This window comes from Cervus canadensis, chromosome 16, assembly GCF_019320065.1.
Source record: "Cervus canadensis isolate Bull #8, Minnesota chromosome 16, ASM1932006v1, whole genome shotgun sequence".
Taxonomy (NCBI): Eukaryota; Metazoa; Chordata; class Mammalia; order Artiodactyla; family Cervidae; genus Cervus; species Cervus canadensis.
Genome location: NC_057401.1, coordinates 45,586,427 through 45,607,963, shown reverse-complemented (window position 1 = coordinate 45,607,963; position 21,537 = coordinate 45,586,427). Strand labels below are relative to the sequence as shown.

The window sequence follows — 21,537 nt, the reverse complement described above, 5'->3', positions numbered from 1 at the left end:
AATTTAAAAAACTGAAAGCATTCTACTTGCTATTTATCTAATTATTATATTCAGATATAATCAAAATGTTTTAAAGTTTATTGTTTGTGCTTGAGATATAGGAATAAAAGTAGACTATGATTTGTTTTAAAATTTGGTATATTAAATTAAAATAAACTAGTCAAAATATTTAGCTTTTTACTCACCACTAAAATATGATAATGCTAACATGACAGGAAGTTCATTCACCTGTTCATAGATCACACAATTATTTTTTATTATACATGAGCCACAGTTAAACTTAAAATTTAAAGTTAATTAACTGTTTATGTGTAAGTGGGATGCTCCTTTTCATATTATTCATGGGGTTCTCAAGGCAAGAATACTGAAGTGGTTTGCCATTCCCTTCTCCAGTTCAATATCCAGTTCAAACCATTCAATATCACAGTAATCCAAGTCTATGCTCTGACCAGTAATGCTGAAGAAGCTGAAGTTGAACAGTTCTATGAAGACACACAAGACCTTCTACAAATAACACCCAAAAAGATGTCCTTTTCATTATAGGGTACTGCAATGCAAAAGTAGGGAGTCAAGAAATACCTGGAATAACAGACAACTTTTGCCTTGGAGTACAGAATGAAGCAGGGCAAAGGCAAACATGTTTTGCCAAGAGAACACACTGGTCATAGCAAACACCCTCTTCCAAAAACACAAGAGAAGACTCTACACATGGACATCACCAGATGGCCAACACTAAAATCAGATTGATTATATTCTTTGCAGCCAAAGATGGAGAAGCTCCATACAGTCAGCAAAAACAAGATCGAGGGCTGACTGTGGCTCAGAACGTGAACTCCTTATTGCCAAATTCAGACCGAAATTGAAGAAAGTAGGGAAAACCACTAGGCCATTCAGGTATGTCCTAAATCAAATCCCTTATTATTATATAGTGGAAGTGGGAAACAGATTCAAGGGATTAGGTCTGATAGATAGAGTGCCTGAAGAACTATGAATGGAGGTTTGTGACATTGTGCAGGAGGCAGGGATCAAGATCATCCCCAAGGAAAATAAATGCAAAAAGGCAATATGGTTGCTGAGGAGGCCTTACATATAGCTGTGAATAGAAGAGGAGCAAAAGACAAAGGATAAAAGGAAAAATATACCCACTGGAATGCAGAGTTCCAAAGAATAGCAAGGAGAGATAAGAAAGTCTTCCTCCACAATCAATGCAATGAAATAGAGGGAAACAATAGAATGGGAAAGACTAGAGATCTCTTCAAGAAAATTAGAGATACCAAGGGAACATTTCATGCAAAGATGGGCACAATAAAGGACAGACATAGTATGGACCTAACAGAAGCAGAAGATATTAAGAAGAGGTGGCAAGAATACACAGAAGAACTGTATCAAAAAGATCTTCACGACAGATAATCACGATGGTGTGATCACTCACCTAGAGCCAGACATCCTGGATTGTGAATTCAAGTGAGCCTTAGGAAGCCTCACTATGAACAAAGCTAGTGGAGGTGATGGAATTCCAGTTGAGCTATTTCAAATCCTGAAAGATGATGCTGTGAAAGTGCTGCACTCAATATGCCAGAAAATTTGGAAAACTCAGCAGTGGTCACAGGACTGGAAAAGGTCAGCTTTCATTCCAATCCCTAAGAAAGGCAATATCAAAGAATGCTCCAACTACCACACAATTGTACTCATCTCACATGCTAGTGAAGTCATGCTCAAAATTCTCCAAGCCAGGCTTCAGCAATAAGTGAACCATGAACTTCCAGATGTTCAAGCTGGAGTTAGAAAAGGCAGAGGAACCAGAGATCAAATTGCCAACATCCGCTGGATCATCGAAAAAACAAGAGAATTCCAGAAAAACATCTATTTCTGCTTTATTGACTATGCCAAAGCCTTTGACTTTGTGGATCACTATATACTCTGGAAAATTCTGAAGGAAATGGGAATACCAGACCACTTGACCTGCCTCTTGAGAAACCTGTATGCAGGTCAAGAAGCAACAGTCAAATCTGGACATGGAACAACTGACTAGTTCCAAATAGGGAAAAGAGTACATCAGGACTGTATATTGTCACCCTGCTTGTTTTACTTATATGCAGAGTACATCATGAGAAATGTTGGGCTGGATGAAGCACAAGCTGGAATCAAGATTGCTGGGAGAAATATCAATAACCTCAGATATGCAGATGACACCACCCTTATGGAAGAAAGTGAAGAGGAACTATAGAGCCTCTTGATGAAAGTGAAAGAGGAGAGTGAAAAAGTTGGCCTAAAGCTCAACATTCAGAAAACTAAGATCATGGCATCTGGTCCCATCACTTCATGGCAAATAGATGGGTAACAGTGGAAACTGTGACATACTTTATTTTGGGGGGCTTCAAAATCACCGCAGATGGTGAATGCAGGCATGAAGTTAAAAGATACTTGCTCCTTGGAAGAAAAGTTATGACCAACCTAGACAACATATTAAAAAGCAGAGATGTTACTTTGCCAACAAAGGTCTCTCTAGTCAAGGCTAAGGTTTTTCCAATAGTCATGTATGGATGTGAGAGTTGGACTGTAAAGAAAGTTGAGCACTTTTTGTGCTTTTGAACTGTGGTACTGGAGAAGACTCTTGAGAGTCCCTTGGATAGCAAGGGGATCCAACCAGTCTATTCTAAAGGAAATCAGTCCTGAATGTTTATTGGAAGGACTGATGCTGAAACAGAAACTCCAATACTTTGGCCACCTGATGCAAAGAGCTGACCCATTTGAAAAGACCCTGTTTCTGGGAAAGATTGGAAGTGGGAGGAGAAGGGGTCGACAGAGGATGAGATGGTTTCATGGCATCCCTGGCTCAATGGACATGATTTTGAGTACCCTCCAGGAATTGGCGATAGACAGGGAGGCCTCCCGTGCTGCAGTCCATGGGGTTGCAAAGAGTTGGACATGACTGAGTGACTGAACTGAACTCCACTGGGATATTTCTATAATTGTCATACATTTCTTATGGAATTTTGAAATTATTTAACAAATATTCTTGCCGTTCCTATCTATCTTCCTATCTAGGGTTAAGATTCTACTATTTGCTTAGTTGTTAGACATTTTTATTATTTATACAATTATTGTGAATTCCATGATTCTGTATTTAAAAATAATCAATTAACCATGACTTTACAAATAATCCCTGGAGAAGGAACAGGCAACCCACTCCAGTATTCTTGCCTGGAGAATCCCATGGACGGAGGAGCCTGGTGGGCTACAGTCCACGGGGTTGCAAAGAGTTGGACATGACTGAGAGACTTCACTTACAAATAATAGATTGATATTTTCTCTGTTTTCTATGATTTATCACTTCAGTAATGTCTGATTCTTTGCGAGCCCATGGACAATAGCCTGGCAGGCTCCTCTGTCCATGGAAATCTCCAGGCAAGAATACCGGAGTGGGTTGCCATTTCTTTTTCGAGGGGATTTTACCAATCCAGGAATCAAGCCCATATCTCTTGCGCCTCCTGCTTGGCAGGTTCTTTACCACTAGTGCCACCTGGAAATTTCTTATAAATATAATCTGTCCTATTCTTATTAAGATAAATTGTATTTATGAGCCATCTGCACTGATGCCTTCATTCCTATTTCTCTAATGTATCTATTTTCTCAATCCTGTAATTTTTCACTATATGAATAGACCACAATATATTTATCAAGTTAGTATGTAAAATATATATATATTTTAATATTTGCTTACCACTCGAGCTTTTTTTAATTTAACAATACTGCTGTTATTTACATATTGATATTTGTACATACCCTGGTGTGTATGTGTGTGTCCTGTGGTGTGTGTGTGTTCATGTTTGTGTTTGTATGTATCCCCTAGTGTGTATATACCACCTGATGTGAATGTGCAAATTTGGAAAACTCAGCAACGGCCACACGACTTGAAAGTGTCAGTTTTCATTTCAATCCCAAAGAAGGACAGTGCTAAAGAATGTTCAAACTACTGTACCATTGCACTCATTTCACATGCTAGAAAGGTTAGGCACAAAATCTTTCATTAGGCTTCAGCAGTATGTGAGCAAAGAACTATAGAATGTACAAGCTGGGTTTAGAAAAGGCAGAGGGACCAGAGATTAACTGCCAACATTCCTTGGATCATAGAGAAAGCAAGGGGATTCCAGAGAAACATATACTTCTGCTTTATTGACTATGCTAAAGCCTTTGACTGTGCAGATAACAAAAAAACTGTGGAAAATTCTTAAAGAGATGGGAGTACCAGACCACCATACTAGCTTCCTGAGAAACCTGTATACAGGTTAAGAAGCAACAGTTAGAACCGTACATGGAACGGTGGACAAGTTCAAAATTGGGAAAGGAGTACAAGGCTGTATACTCTCATTTTGCTTATTCAACTTATATGCAGAGTACATCATGCAAAATGCCAGACTGGATGAATCACAAGTTGGAATCAAGAATGCTGGGAGAAATATAAACAACCTCAGATATGCAGATGATACCACTCTAATGGCAGAAATGGACATTTCTGCCAAGAAGAGCTAAAAAGCTTTTTCATGAGAGTGAAAGAGAAGAGTGAAAAAGCCAGCTTAAAACTCAACATTCAGAAAACTAATATCATGGCATCTGGTCCCATCACTTCATGGCAAATAGGCAGGGAAAAAGTGGAAACAGAGCCAGATTTTTTTTTTCCTGAGCTACAAAATCACTGAGGATGTCGACTGTAGCCTGGAAATTAAAAGCCACTTGCTCCTTGGAAGGAAAGCTATGAAAAGCCTACACAGAGTATTAAAAAGCAGAGACATCACTTTGTTGACAAAGGTCCATCTAGTTAAAGCTATGGTTTTTCCAGTGGTCTTGTAGGGATGTGAGAGATCATGAAGAAGTCTGAGCATTGAAGAATTGATACTTTCAAGTTGTGACACTGGAGAAGACTCTAGAGAGTCCTTGGACTGCTAAAAGATTAAAGCAGTCAATCCTAAAGGGTATCAAAACTGAATATTCATTGGAAGGATTGATACTGAAGCGTCAATATTTTGGACACCTGATACAAAGAGCTGACTCATTGGAAAAGGCTCTGATACTGGAAAAGACTGAAAGTAAAAGATGCGGGTGGCAGAAGATTAGATTGTTAGATAGTATCTCCAATTCAATGTATATGAATTTGAGCAAACTCTGGGAGATAGTGAAAGACAGGGGAGCCTGGTGTGCTGCAGTCTATGGGGTTGCAAAGAGTCAGACACAACATGGTGATGAACAACAACAACATTCCCAGAGGGGTGTGTGTGTGTGTAAATATGTGTGTATATTATATTTTATTTAGTAAAAAATTTAATAAGTTATGCTATCTGCTGAGGCATGAACTTCAACACATTAAACATCCTGATGGAAGTTTTAATATATTTGAAAGTGACAGTTTCATAGATTCTATTATTCATGCTGTGAAGATTTGGGATGGATTGTGGAAACCCTTTTCCCCTGCTATGTTGTTTAGGATAGCATGGAATGTGCTCATTCTGTTTTTGAATGGCATCTTCAAATTGCCATCAAAAATAATTTACAAGTCTCAATACCATCACCAGTGCATTAAATTTTCCATTGCTTCAATAATCAGAATTTAAAATGACATCACATTGATTCACAGAAATGTTCTTTGCAATTGTGCATCAGTGCATTGTCCAGGTGAGCCTCTTCCATGAAATATCTGATCATAGACTGTGCCCAAATTTGTTCGAATTTCAGTAGCCTCAGTTACCTGTTTGTTTGTTTGTTTTGACCAGAATGACCGGATCCTTTCAAATCTGAATATTTTGTTAGTTGTATCTCTCTATTACTTCTAATTTTATTCTGTTCACAGTGTATTTTACTATTCAAACATTCAATTTATTCAAAAGTGTTATTGTTTTCCTTCTTTGCAGTTCTGTGTTTTAAGAAACCCTTCCTAATTAAAACTATTTTAAAATACTTTTTAACACATCACAAAATGTTTTCCTATATTTTGTAACAAAAAAAGCTGTAAGGTTTTATTATGCATAATGTGAACTATGGACCTATGTTTTTTTCTATCTGATTATTCAATTGTCTCAGTATTATTGACTTTTATTCAAATGAAGTATTAGTTACATAATTCATTACATTTCCTTATGTGTTTAGTTGCTCAGTCGTGTCAGACTCTTTGCAACCCCACTGACTATAGCCTGCCCGGCTCCTCTGTCCATGGAATTCTCCAGGCAAGAATATTGGAGTGGGTTCTTCTCCAGGGGATCTTCCCAACTCAGGGATTGAACCCAGGTCTCCCACATTGAAGCCAGATTCTTTACCATCTGAACCACCAGAGAAGCCTATATTTCCTCATACATGGGGGCAATTTCTAATTGCCATTTATTACTACTCCAATACTATCTGCCTAACTAATGTTACTTTTTAACAAGTCTTGATAGCTGTTTAGACAAGTAGAATTCTACCCACCTAAGCCCCACCTACCCAAATAAGCCCAAACTTGTTCAGTTATTTATATCATCTTAGTGATGGAAATCAAACTCACCAATTCTTCTTACTTCTTTAGCAAATATCTAGTATATTCCTTCTTTGTCATTTAAGGAAGATTTACTAGAAATAAAACAAATATGAACAGAGGTGGTAAATGTTGTTCTTGTTTGTCAGTGAGCAAGTCATGTCCGACTCTTCGTGACCACATGGACTGCAGTATGCCAGGCTTCCCCGTCCCTCACTATCTCCTGGAGTTCACCCAAGTTCATGTCCACTGAAATGGTGATATAATCATATTCAAATAGAAATCTACACGTTGCTTAATATGTTTTTAGTATTGTATTATAAACAATATATTATGTCATGATATATCACTTTAAAGCAATGTTTTTAGTGTGAAATAATATTAAATCATATGGTAATATAAGTAAATGTCTATTTTGGATATTTAAATTGTTAACTTATTATTTTAACTATTACTAAAATTCTTCATAGACGACCATAATCATCTATTTAGCATATATTTATTAAAAAATTTGATGATTCAAAGAATTTAAATATTTTTCAATGTTTCTGCTACACTGTAAGTTGGTATTTAGGGCTTCCCTCATAGCTCAGTTGGTAAAGAATCTGCCTGTAATGCAGGAGACCCCAGTTCGATTCCTGGGTCAGGAAGATCCCCTGGAGAAGGGATAGGCTATCCACTCCAGTGTTCTTGGGTTTCCCTTGTAGCTCAACTGGTAAATAATCTGCCTGCAATGCAGGAGACTGGGTTCAATCTCTGGGTTGGGAAGATCCCCTGTAGAAGATGTTTTAAATATACATCATCGGATGTTCAAATTACTGCAAGAATCCCTTAACTTATCCCTGTACTAGACATCTGGCCAACATATGACTCATTTTCCACATAATATCCAGAAAAATTAAAAAATATTATATGTGAGGTCATGTCACAATTCTCCTAAAACTGACACTGTCTCCCTTTTATATCCTGTATAAAATTGAAACCCGTTTACATGACCTACAGTGACCTACCTGCCTTCATCTCTGATCATTTCTTGGCTTCTCTTCCCTTGCCTTTCTCATGTGTTAAAAACAGGTAGTTATGTTAATAGAGTGGAGACGCACAAGCAGAAGCTGCCTCGGGAAGAAGTGCCTGGGGAGGAAAACCTCAAATACAATTGCGAAGTTTGCTGGAAGCTCAGTGTTGACAATTTGGTGTTTAACTGGTGGAACTCAGTCATGTGGAGTTGTGGGGGGCGGGTCATGATATTGTGAGATTTATTCCCAAAAGACCAACAAAATTCTCACAGCAAATAATTGAGAAAAATCACTTCATGAGCCTAGCAGGGAGAAGGGGTAAACACCATTTTGAAACACCCAGGTTACTTGTTCTTTTGAATAAAGCCTGTCCTCAGAGTAAACTATTTACCAGAACCTAACCTGCTGGAATATTATTGTTAGGTAGTGAGAATAAGAGGCAGGAGTCCAGAATGGCGGTGGCTAAAAGACAAGGAAGGGAAAAGCTGGCAAAAATAGAACAAAGGAAGGTCCAAGAACTGGAGTGAGGACCTCAGGTAGAACAAACAGCACTCCTGGCTAGCCCAGTTTACATAGGGCAGGCCCAGGAGTAGGAAAAAAAATCATATAAAAAGAGGAGCCAAAGGGCCGGGGATCTCTCTCTCTCCCGAGCATGCTCTCTCTCTCTCTCTCTTCTCTTCCCATCTTTTGGGTCAGCATGCCCTCACGCCTCGAGGATGTATTTTCCTTTATATTCCAAATAAAATTGATCTGTCCAACTGTCTTGGATATGGACTGTCCAAGAGCTGTGACGCGCCAAGGTCTTTAACATCCTGCGCTTCACATCTTTGTTGTGACGAGACAGAACGGAGGAAATTATACTCGCCTAACATTATCAAATCCCCTGGAGAAGGAAATGACAGCTCACTCCAGTATTCTTGCATGGACGGCGGGGCCTGGTAGGCTACCTTCCACGGGGTCGCAAAGATTCAGACACGACTGAGCGAGACCTCCTCCAACATTATCAAAGCCTAACTGACCTGGGAGGAAATGGGGAAGGGAAATACTCACACACTATAGCCATCTCGGCCTGCCTAAAGGGAAAGAGGAGACAAAACTGAGGACCTCTTGTGAAGTTCACACTGCAGAGGCATCAGTTCAGTTCAGTTCAGTCGCTCAGTCATGTCCAATTCTTTGCAACTCCATGGACTGCAGCACGACAGGCCTTCCTGTCCATCACCAACTCCTGGAGTTTACTCAAATTTATGTCCATTTAGGCAGCAGAGAAATAGGCTCATTAGAAGATTGAGAAGTAATCATAGGACTATTTAAAGAACCTTCTAAGGGTTTCCTAGATAGCTCAGTTGGTAAAGAATCTGCCTGCAATGCAAGAGACCCCAGTTCGATTCCTGGGTTGGGAAGATCCGCTGGAGAAGGGATAGGCTACCCACTCCAGTATTTGTGAGCTTCCCTTGTGACTCAGCTGGTAAAGAATCCACCTGCAATGAGGGAGACCTGCCTGGGTTTGATTCCTGAGTTGGGAAGATCCCCTGGAGAAGGGAAAGGCTACTCCCTCCAGTATTGTGGCCTGGAGAATCCCCATGGACAGAAGAGCCTGGCAGGCTACAGCCCATGGGGTCACAAAGAGTCGGACATCACTGAGCGACTTTCAGTCCCCCACCACTGTATTACTGAAGGCCTTTTTACTGCAGTTTTTACCCAGTATATCATGCCCTACTCTCAAGAGACAATTTTATAAGGCAAACCAAAAGAAAAATAAATAAATAAATAAACAAAAAAACACAATTTAAGGAGAGAGCATATCAGAACCAGACATGGCAGGGAAACAATTATGATTAATTTGGACATAAAACAGATGCACATGTAAGTATACACATGAAAATCCTAAAGAGGAAAAAAAAAAAAAAAGATAAAGATTTAAAAACACACACATACACCATAATAGAAATGAAGAATGACTTGATGAACTTATTGGTAGACAGGATATTGCTGGGCAAATAATCTTTTGAGAGATGTTGACTGAAAAAAATATATATATATAATAATGCACCATCTAAAAGTTAAGAGTTATGTTTTATTTGGATGACTTTCTAAGGACTTCAAGCCTGAGACACCACATGTCAGATTGAAGAGGAAGAGTTAAAATTTTACATAACCTCCTTCTCCTTCTGCCTCTGTAACTCAGCTTGCCCCTTGCAAAGTCTAGATCACATAGGTCACGTAGTCTCAGAAAGTGGGGACTTGCAATACTAGGAACTGGAGTTTATCTCACTCACCCTTGTCCTGCTGCTCTTTGCAGTTGCCTGGCCCCTGCAAACTTGCTTAATCATGCCTGTCTGTGTAAGGGTCAGGCATCCCTCTCCCCATCTTGACTGCTGTTTCGCATGTGCAAAACCCCTTAGTTTAAACCAGGCTATTAACACCTAGTGTTGCCCACTATAGTCTGTCAATAAAAACTCTGTAATCCCTTTGTTTGGGGCTTGGAGTGTTAACTCCCCTGGGCCCGCCGGCGTAATAAACCTGAGTTCTCCAACTCTCCGAGTGCGGTGCTTGGTTTCTCGAGTACTGGTTTCTGTAACAAGATAACACTGAGAAAATGATTCCAAAGAGGCAAGGGTGTGAGGGAGCTATGGTATGCGGGAGTTTTTACAATAAAAGACCAGACAGTTGGAACACCTAAAGATTATTTTTACTAAAAGAAAACCAGATATCTCAAGTTAGGAAATTTAATCCATTTTTTTTTTTTTGTCAGTGCTGTAGGACTCGGAGGACCACTGTTCCCTGACCAGCACTCCTTACAGTGGAAGCACAGAGGCTTAACCACTGGATCAGCAGGGAGTTCCCTAGTGCTTTTCTATGTATGGGAAGATGCAAGAATCCGGGATAACTGAGATCATTCCTCTGCACTATCTGGGGTAGATATCCTGTGCTTTCTCATTCTGAGTTTTTGCAGTATGCTTGCTTCACTAGAGGTGACTTCGAGGTTGATTGCCAGGTGAGTCTGGCAATGGACAGCCTAGTTGTCTCCATCCTGAATTCCCTCAGGGCTCACCGTTCTGGCGACGATGATGTATTAACAATGGTTTGATGGCTGCAGCATCCTTTACTTATTGATATGGCAGTCAGTATTTTAGTTCTCAGAGAGTTTTTTCTTTTTTTTTTTGAAAGTCGCTTCGCCATGTCTGACTCTTTGTGACCCCATGGACTATACAGTCCATGGAACTGTCCAGCCAGAAGAGGTAGCCTTTCCCTTCTCCAGGGGATCTTCCCAACCCAGGGATCAAACCCAGGTTTCTCACATTGTGGGCGGATTCTTTACTAGCTGAGCCACAAGGGAAGCCCAAGAATACCACAGTGAGTAGACTATGGTTTCTCCAGTGGATCTTCCCGATCCAGGAATCGAACCAGGGTCTCCTACATTGCGGGCAGATTCTTTATCAACTGAGTTATCAGGGAAGTCCTTTCAGACAGTTTATCAAGATAATCCTGTAAAACTGAAAATCAAAAAGAATAAAGACTATCTTAGCCTTTGAATTACAGAATATCCAAGGAGAGTTGGACAATGTGGTATTGGTACCAACTCCCCAAAGCAATATTAAATTCTACATTTTCAGTAACACCACACTCATTCATCATTCAATGGCCATCTTCATTCATGTGTTTTTACATCTTAGGAGCTATAGTCATATTCTGCATGAGCTAGATTGAATTTATTATTATTTTACTTTTTTAGTTCTTTATTTTTATTTATTTTTTCATCTTTTTAAAAATTCATTTTTAATTGGAGAAAAATTGCTTTACAATGTTGTGTTGGTTTTTGCCGTACAACAACGTGAATCATCCATAATTACACATATATCCCTTCCCTCTAGGCTCCCTCCCCTCCCCCATTCCATCCTTCTAGGTCATCACACAGTGCCAGGAGGTCAACACAGAGCACCAGACTGAATTTATTATTTAATTCTAAATCTTCCCTCATCTATATTCCTTATTGCTTTTAATGGTTTCATAATCTTTCAAAACATCTAGGCTCTAAGTCCAATTTATCATTGTATAGCTCATTCTGATCCATTCAATCATTTTCTAGCAATGTTGATTCTAGCTCTATAATATGTTTTTATTATATTTTTTACTTTCTATTCCCAATGCAAATTTTTTTTGGAGGATTTTTCTTATCTCAGTACCAATATTAACAGAACAGATTTTTCTTTCTTTAATCTTTCCTTAAGAAAGTGCTATCAAAATTTTCCTAGGAAAAAATATATTCAAAGGCACAGTAAAGTTAAAGACACAATTTTTCCACAACTTTAACCAGACAGTCAAGGTCACCAAAGATCTGATGCAACCTCTTTGTTTGCCTTAATCCCTATATTTTTGGCAAATATATTGTATTGATTTCCTGCACATTATGTTTCTACACAATTTGCTCCAATCCCATTTCTTTCCTTCCAACCTAAACTACTTCATATTACCTTTCTTTTTTCCAAATGAAAAATTCATTTCAGTCCTCAGCAAATAGAACAAATAAAAGCTTCTGTAAATGAACCTTTTCAGATTAAAAACACCTTATTATTTGCCCCATCACCATCATCATCACTTTCACCAATGAAAGAAATTACTTCTTACTCTGAACTCACAAAATTATTTAGAACCTTTCTTAGAGTATTTGACTTTTCAAGCTAATAATAGAAATACCTGCTTACTTGTCTGACTGTTCCATAATAGGAATAATATCTAACATATTTTACCTCCAGAAATATCTTATACAAGGCCTTCTGAGATGAACTCAACTAATAATGGCAGAACAGAATCCTTTAGCTATGGAACAATAGATTTTGCTATAAGTACAATGAACTTCAGAAAGTAATAAAATAATTTACATTTAATTTCAACTATATTTTCCCAAGGTCAGTTTCTTAGTACTTCTATCCTCCACTTTATTAGTATATTTATAAGTGGCCATAAACTCTAAAAAATTTTACTTCTCTAATCAATCCTGTGTTCCTCCAAGTAATGACAGCCATAATAACTTTTCTGAAATGAAATATCCTACTAAAAAACCTTCAAAACTTATCTCTCCCCAAATAAGATGAAAATTGTAAGCACAGCATTATACACACTGCTTAATTAATGTAATCTGTATTATTATAGAATAAGAACACACTTCTACCAATAAATTCTCTTTGTAGCACTGAGCTTTTACAAGCAGGCATTTTAAGGGAGGAGTTTCAAGGGAGGTTGAAATATTATTTGTGTTGACAGTCTGGTTTTTAACAGGTCCAAGCTGAGACCTTAGTAGAGAAGAGGGCTCAGAACAGCCTGCCTGAGGAGGCTGAGGTCTAAGACAATTACTATTTAAGTATTTCTTTTTCTTAAGGGCAGGACAGACCTTAAGAAGAAGGACTTAAGCACATAGAGAATGTGCTAATTTAAATATTAATTTGCTTTATTTAATTAATAATCAGTCAATATCATTTTAATATTTAAATTAGTATTTAATTTAACACTACAGTCTAATAAAAACATTTAAATTTTGCTGTATTCCTCATATGACATATTTCCCCAGGATATTCAGTTATGACTATCTCATTTAGAATTTCTGAAATTTGGCACTGTTTCAGAACTGCACATATTACTTTTTTCTGTATTGTGATAGCTAATGTTAAGTGTCAACTTGACTCTACTAAGGGATGCCCAGATAGCTGGCAAAGCATTATTTCTGGATGTGTCAGTGAGGGTGTTTCTGGAATATATTAGGATATGATTCAGTAGAGTAGTAATCTGCCCTCACCAATGCATGAAAACATCAGCCAGTCTCTTGGGAGTCTAAATAGTACAAAAAGATGAAAAGAGGGAAATTCTCTTTCTTCTTGAGCTGGGATATCTACCTTTTCCTGACTTCAGACCTTGGAGTCCTAGCTCTTGGGCTTTTGGACTCTGGGACTCAAACTAGCAGCCTTTTGGTTCTCAAGCCCCCAGGTTGGACTGGGAGTTACACCAGTGGCTCCCCATGTTCCCGGACCTTTGTACTTAAAATTGAATTATACCACCAACTTCCCTGGTTCTCCACCTGGCAGATGGCAGATGGCGGGACTTTTCACCCTTTATAATGGCATGAACCAATTCCTATAATAAATCTCCTCATACATATCTATATAAATCCTATTGGTCCTGTTTCACTGGAAAACCATGACTAATATATACATTAATTTAGAACTTTATATATATATATTTTTTTTTTAGAACTTTATATTTATAATAAATTTTATGTTTATTGATTTTGGACTTTAAACACTACTATGTTTAAAATCTTTTTGAATTTTGCTTTTATCTTTCTTCTCTCACCTGCACTGTCAATAAATATAGACAATATAAATTTTATATTTTAATAGACTATTTTGGTTAAACTATTATGTAGAATAGAACAAAAAAGGGCACTTTGGCAAAAAGGTTAAAAACGTCAAGCAAATAACCAAAATAACTATAGCAGAATCAGTTGCTCTCTCTGCCCATATCTTTTGGATAATAACTCTATTATCACTTTTAGATATTTATCAGCACAGTTATCTTAAATTGTTACTTGTTGATACTTAACATTAACCATCACAATCCAGTGTTCTCCTATCCATTTCTATGATTTCAATTATATATCTATTAAATTGATTTATTCTTTCTCATATATTTTAATGTTATTTTCCCTCTCTATTATTCGTTATTTTTGTTCTCTTTGCCCTAGTCTAGAAATTCATGCTTATCTGGCATCTGGTTCACAAACTCTTTTATGCTGTGGCCACTATTAAGCCAAAACAATCTATTGTTTTCTTAATAACCATTGCTATTTCAGTTCCAGGATTTCCATTTGGTGTTTTTTTTTTTTTTTTTTTATTGTTCTATGGTACAATTTCACATTCATCATCTACATTTAGGAACATATCATTTCCATTTATTTTTAAGTCTATGTGTGATAACTTTTATGTTATTTATCTTGAATTTTTTCTCTAGCATTCAATTTTATCTATTTATTTATTATCTTCGTTTTCTTTATCATTTGTCTCTACTTTTTGTTTTAATCCTGGGTATTGTGGTATGATTCAGGGTACTCCAGAGAAAATAACCAACGGGGTTGGTCTATCTACCAGTCTATCATCTATCTGTTCAAAAACAAACAAACAAACAAACATGGCACATGCAATTGTAGTTTGTAAGAACTGGCGAGTCCAAAATCTTTAGAGAGTAGACCTGCAGGCTGGAAATTCAGGTAAGAGGTGATGTTTCAGTCTTAATGTAGAGTTTTCTTTTCCAGAAAACCTCAGTATTTGCTCTTAACACATTCAAGTGATTTTATGAATTCCACTTACTTTCTTGAGGGAGATATGCTTCTTTTAAAGTCAACTAACTGTAAATGTTAATCTTATCTAAAAGATAACTTCACAGCAATATCTATACTGGTGTTTGACCAAACAATTGGGCAACATACACTAACCAAATTGACACATACAAGTAACCATTAGAATTATGTATGAAAAATAATGTTTTCAATGATGGTTTTATAATGCATAGTAAATTAACCCTATAATCTTGTAGGCAATGAGATTAAAAGATCACAACCTATTGACTAGGGGGAGGGTGATTATTTTTGAATGATTCTCTGGTATTAATATAATCATACTTGAAAATCCCATGGACAGAGGAGCCTGGTGGGCTATAGTTCATAGGGTTGCACAGAGTCAGACACGACTGAAGTGACTTAGCATGCATGCATGCACTTATATAAGAATAGCAGATATTATATTGTTTTTATAATTCAGTTTCTTCTCCTTGGCAACTAATGAACTCAAACTTTTATTCCCTTAGTACTGTGAAAATGGGGGAAAAAAACCCACTCTTCCTTTCAGGTTTTTTTTGTATCAACATTTAACATCTTAACCTTCAACAACATAATAATTTTCCAAATCCTCAAAGGGAAAACTGACTATCCTGCTCATGTTTCTGTACCTCTCTTACTCTGGGATTGCTTACCTCATAAAATTTTGTTTATCTTAGTTTCCCCAAACACTAAAATTGTGTCTTCCCATCCCAGTGAAGACTGATGAAATTCTTTCCTACTTCTCTGCCTCTGGGCATAGCCACCCAGATTTTCAGCTTCTCACTCCATGTAAAGGATAGTTAAGGCCTTCCCTGGTGGCTCAGAAAGTAAAGCGTCTTCCTGCAATGCGGGAGCCTGGATTCAATCCCTGGGTTGGAAAGATCCCCTGGTAGAAGGAAATGGCAAGCCACTCCAGTACTCTTGCCTGGAAAATTCCATGGACTGAGGAGCCTGGTAGGTTACAGTCCCATGGGGTCACAAAGAGTCAGACACGACTGAGCAACTTCACTTTCACTTTCAATCTCTGAATAGTTAATCCCTGGTCCCATCACCTCATGGGAAAGAGATGGGGAGACAGTGGAAACAGTATCAGACTTTACTTTTTGGGGCTCCAAAATCACTGCAGATGGTGACTGCAGCCATGAAATTAAAAGACAATTACTCCTTGGAAGGAAAGTTATGACCAACCTAGATTTCATATTAAAAAGCAGAGACATTACTTTGCCAACAAAGGTCCATCTGGTCAAGGCTATGGTTTTTCCACTGGTCACGTACGGATGTGAGAGTTGGACTGTGAAGAAAGCTGAGTGCCGAAAAACTGATGCTTTTGAACTGTGGTGTTGGAGAAGACTCTTGAGAGTCCCTTGGACTGCAAGGAGATCCAATCAGTCCATCCTAAAGGAGATCAGTCCTGGGTGTTCATTGGAAGGACTGATGCTGAAGCTGAAACTCCAATACTTTGGCCACCTCATGCGAAGTGTTGACTCTTTGGAAAAGACCCTGATGCTGGGAGGGATTGGAGGCAGGAGGAGAAGGGGATGGCAGAGGATGAGATGGTTGGATGGCATCACCGACTCGATGAGCACGAGTTTGAGTAAACTCCGGGAGTTTGTGATGGACAGGGAGGCCTGGCGTGCTGCGATTCATGGAGTTGCAAAGAGTCGGACACAACTGAACTGAACTGAACTGAAGTAGAAACTGGAACAAGTGAATAATGATTCATTTTTCTTTGGTTTCTTTCTTTTTGGATCTTGTTTCATCAAATCCATGTGGCCATATCAGCTTTCCAATAGAGTTATCATTCAGTAAACTGCTCATCCTTTTTCTTCTTCTCCTCCTCTTCGTCTTCTTTTACTTGGCTTTTTTGTATGTTCTGGATAGGACTTTTATATCTGTCAAATTTGCTCCATCATAGCTGGGATTAAAAATCTTTATTAAGTTCTTTGCCACCCAGTTAAAATCAGAGACTATTTCAAGAAGAAGCAAACTGTCAGTAGTTGCAATGGAGCCTGAAATGTTGACCAGCTGACAAAATTAAACAATGTGTCACAGCAGTCATTGTCTTTAGCGAAAAGTTATAACGCCAAGCGTGGAGTGTGCCAAGTGGAGAGTGTGTTGTTGACTGTTACTCTAATAATGCATGGAATGCATCATGCATTTTAGCTATGGAATGAAAGATAGTACATACTGAGGATGAAGGTGAGTGTTGTGGGAATAGGTACACAAGTAACTTCTTTTTCTGTTCTTTATTTATTTCCCCCTAGGACTTCATGAGTGACTAAATCTAATAAATGAATCTGGAAGGAAAAATAAGCATAAGTTAACAAAGATACAGTAAATGTCAACTAACTACAGTGATTGTAAGACAACAATGTTTATGTATGTACCTCAGTTTTGGATAAGTTAAAATGTGAAGTGATGTGGGTGTTGAGTCAATAAAATTAATTACACATGCGACTTCCCTCATTGTGAGCTCCATCAGGATTCAAAACCTTATTTCATCCTCCATTCCCCTTACTCTTCAGTCTTCTTTTCCAATTGCTTCAGAACAAAGAAAGAGAAGTGGTGCTACTTGTTTCTTTTCCTTCATATCTCAATAGCTATATTAAGAATTGCGTACTTTCAACTAAACAGAGTTGTGAGACAATAAGATCAGATTTGTAAGTTCCTTCTGTCCTGGAGCAAGAGAAGAAATGGAAAAAAAAAAAAAAGAGTAACATGATTCATATCCCCTTTAGAAGAATTGTTGATCTAAAGTGCTACATTCATTTTGAAGATAAAAAATTGGGCTGGTGAAATTGACTTGATTAGAAGTTATAGAAGGGAAGCAGTAAGCACTATGTTGTTTAAGATTTTATAAAGCACAAAGGGTATCTGAAATTATAAAGCATGACATTCTAAGATATTAGCAGATGTGGCATATAAATTAAAAATCACTGCCCTTTTCTAACTTAGGGTTTTGAAATTTACCAAAAGCAGTAGTTTATAAATCACAGAATGAATTCAAGCAATATAACTTGTTTTGGACATATTTTACAAGACCCTATTTTATCCTGTTACCCAAGAAACCACTGGCATCTATCATGCTATTCTGGACCTGTTTTCCTCTTTAAAGAATTCACATTTAGCCTTCTGTACCCTGAAACCTCATTATTACTACCTCAGGGACACGCTGCTTAGATTCTATGAATGCTCCCTATAAATTTTCCCTATAAGGACAATACTGTCTAAATAACAACAAATGCCAAAAGCACTCTGTAGCTTATGTTCAGTGCTGTTTGGCCAGATTCCTCAGGCTGTTGATACCACTCTACTGTAATCTATTCAACCAGAATGATCTTTTTGAATTTACAATTCATCAAGGGACATGAATCATACTAAACTCTGGTTCATGCCTCATTTCTAAATGAGCTAGTCCTTGATCCTTATATGGCTCTGAACCAGTCTGCACTTACAAGCAAGGCGTTTTTACCCATACTTTTCTCTAGGAAAATATTGACTTTATTGAACACCTGTCAAGCCCTCTTCCCTCTCACATCCATCATCTTCTTGGAATCTCTATCCACAGAGCACATAGAAAGATGTCTTGAATTATAAAAATGGCACAAAATTGAAAGGAAATAATAATGCAAGTTTTCTGCTTTGATTTCTGGTCACCTCATATTTAATAATTTTGATGCCTTACATAAAGACTTGCATACAGTAACTGTTTACTAAACTTTAATAAATGAATAATTAAACAGTTTATCTCCAATAAAATATAGATGACCATAAAATGTTTTGCCTATTAATCATAACAAACAGGTGAAAATCAGTAAATTAATAGATGATGAACATGAGAGATGACAACATATGATATAATATGAAGTCTTCCCAATTTTTTCTTTAAAATGTATTTTTTAAACTCTGTATTCTTAAGTCTGAATGTTTTATGTTTCTGTACATTTAAACTCATATGTTACTATTTGGAATGTAGAAGGGCTCTGATATGGGGAGATTTATAAAATAAATTTGAAAACTTATTTTCTGTCTCAATGGTGGTTTCATCATTGAGCATTGTACATGATTTATGCCTGAGATACAATTCATGCTTATAAAGATATTCACAGTAGCAACAAATTATCTTTGTTTTAAGTAATTAAGTTGAAGTGGGTTACCTGCAAATTTGTAGAAAAAATACACTCTAAATATGGCTTTTAAGCATAGTGTTACTTTCACTTCTCTCTGTTAAAATATAAGCCTCAGGTTTATTGCAGCCATTCTCACACAGAGAGTAGGAGTAGCAGGTTGCCCATTTAATTTCAGCTTTTAGTTCATGTGAAAGAATAGATTACCCTGAAACACGTGCTCAATAAAAACATCTAAATAAATAGTGAGAAAAGTGATCAGACAATTTACTGTACATGATTTGGTAGAGGAGGAGTTTTGGTCAATCAGAATTTCAGCTAGAGTTGTTTTAGGGTCTCTGATGAAAATTTTAAAAAATAGGAGAAATAAATTGTCAAGGTAACTGATATAAGTACTATCTAATGATCCAGCACAAAAAGTTAGCAATTCAGGAGAGACTCTAGTGTGCATAGACTGAAAGGTCATTGATTCTGAAACAGGATTTTTCTTTTCATATGGCATGGAGATCACGGCCATCTCACACTCTGAGGTGAGGCTGTCCAGTGAAGAATACACTTAACCTGAGTGCTTGAGCACTGAAGGGCATCATTACTCCATTAGAGGGCATGTTTTATTCTATTTGAATTAATCAAGAACATTTACTGCTAGTTTATAACTTGCATAGCACTATTTATACCAAGTAAGAGCCTTTCCTTGTTCTAGAAGCAATGTTTGCTTGTTTATGGGTTCTTTATTCATGGGATTTCACTTCCAGTGCCTCCTTGAATGTTTGTTTCTAAATCTGTTGCCTAAACACTTAGCCTGCTTCTAATCCTTCACATCACTAATAACTCAGCCTTTCTAAGTCAGTGGTTCACTAAATTGCATTTATTTTTCTTTATGAATTAAAAAAAATACAGTATATTACACTTGCTCATCATTTATTGCTTGTTCACCCTTGCTTCAAATGTATATTAGCATAATTACATTTTTCAAAGTCTTAACTTTTATTCTCAAAGACAAAGACATGAGTCTGTGAAACTACACAGTACTTGTAAACTTTAAATAGAATGAACTAAGTGTCATAGAGACAATCGTCATATTTAGTACAAAGGGAAAAATTAACTTCTATTCCAAAATTGCTGTGCTATTAAATTTGCAACTAGGTTTAAATCTGGTCTATGGTATAAGTCATTCTGTTTAGTGGTGCTCAGGGAGAACAATGATGTATGTTTAATTTTTATAAATAGTATATTTTCTAAAAAAAACTACATGAATTTAAATTTTTATATCCACTAGAAGTTTATAATAATAATGTTTAATTTACACCCCCATTTATTACTAAATGTTCTTAATAATTCACCTTTAGTAAACTGATACATAAATAATTATAACAATAAATTAAATTTAATATGTTTAATCACTAGTGTCATTAACAATATTTCTCATCAGTTTGTCTTTATTTTCTGTCATTATTTGCTTATATCCCATTCTCATGCATTTTTATAAGTTTGTAGAAACTGTTCAGGAACACAAATCTCTTATTATAAGATATTTTCTCTCAATCTTGCATTTGTACTTCCTCTATGGGGTCTTCAAATATACATAGGCATACACAGACAAATTCATAGAGTAAAATCAGTCAATTTTTGTCTTCACATTTGAATCTTTGTACTGATTAAAAATTATTTTTAAAAATAAGCCACTGTAAATACACTCCATTTTCACATGCTTAATGGTTTTGTTAGGTAATTAGAATAGGAAAAAGGCATCCAGAATGGTGGTGGCTAAAAGACAAGGAAGGGAAAAGTCTGTGAAAATAGAACAAAGGAGGGTCCAAACACCAGAGTGAGGACCTCAGGTAAAACAAACAGCACTCCTGGCTAGTCCAGTTTACATAGGGCAGGCCCTGGGGGAGGAGAAAGAACATCTAAAAAGAGGAGCCAAAATTGGGCCAGAGGTCTCTCTTCTCTTCGTGTCTTTAGGGTCGGCATGCCCTCATGCCTCCAGGATATATTTTCCTTTATTTTCTAAATAAAACTGAGCTGTAACAGGGAGCTGTAACACTGGTCTGTCCGTTGCTTCAAATTTTTGTTGCAATGAGACAGAACCGAGGAAATGACAAACTCCCCTGACAGTTTTTTGAAGGTTCTTCTTTCTTTCTTTTTTTTTTTGAGTGTAGCTTTTTAATCCATTTGAAACACATTTATGATGGTATGAGGTCAGAAAAAAGCTTCATATTTCAGTATAGATAAATAACTATTTTAGAACTGTTTAATTACTTGAAATGGAAAATTCTTCATTAATCATATGCCCATACATGCATATATCTATCTCTACATTGTAAATTTTGGCTTATCAATATCTTTATTTCTTTTTTTTTTTTTTTAATTTTTTTATTATTGGAGGCTAATTACTTCACAACATTTCAGTGGGTTTTGTCACACATTGATATGAATCAGCCATAGATTTACACTTATTCCCCATCCCGATCCCCCCTCCCACCTCCCTCTCCACCCGATTCCTCTGGGTCTTCCCAGTGCACC

General features: G+C 37.1%; 1 protein-coding gene and 1 long non-coding RNA gene across 2 annotated transcripts in view; one reads left to right on the top strand and one right to left on the bottom strand.

Annotated features, from left to right (window-relative positions):
* Positions 1-21,537, bottom strand: part of LOC122454590 — a 361,135-nt gene that overhangs the window by 107,891 nt on the left and 231,707 nt on the right. The window contains exon 2 of the mRNA XM_043489174.1: positions 6,533-6,597. Within this exon, the coding sequence (XP_043345109.1) occupies positions 6,561-6,597 (37 nt within the window). The 3' untranslated portion in view covers positions 6,533-6,560. The remainder of the gene's footprint in view (positions 1-6,532; positions 6,598-21,537) is intronic.
* LOC122454591 lies at positions 2,186-4,650 on the top strand. The gene is made up of 3 exons (XR_006273444.1): positions 2,186-2,263; positions 2,794-2,798; positions 4,577-4,650. It is a non-coding gene; the product is annotated as an uncharacterized LOC122454591 (long non-coding RNA).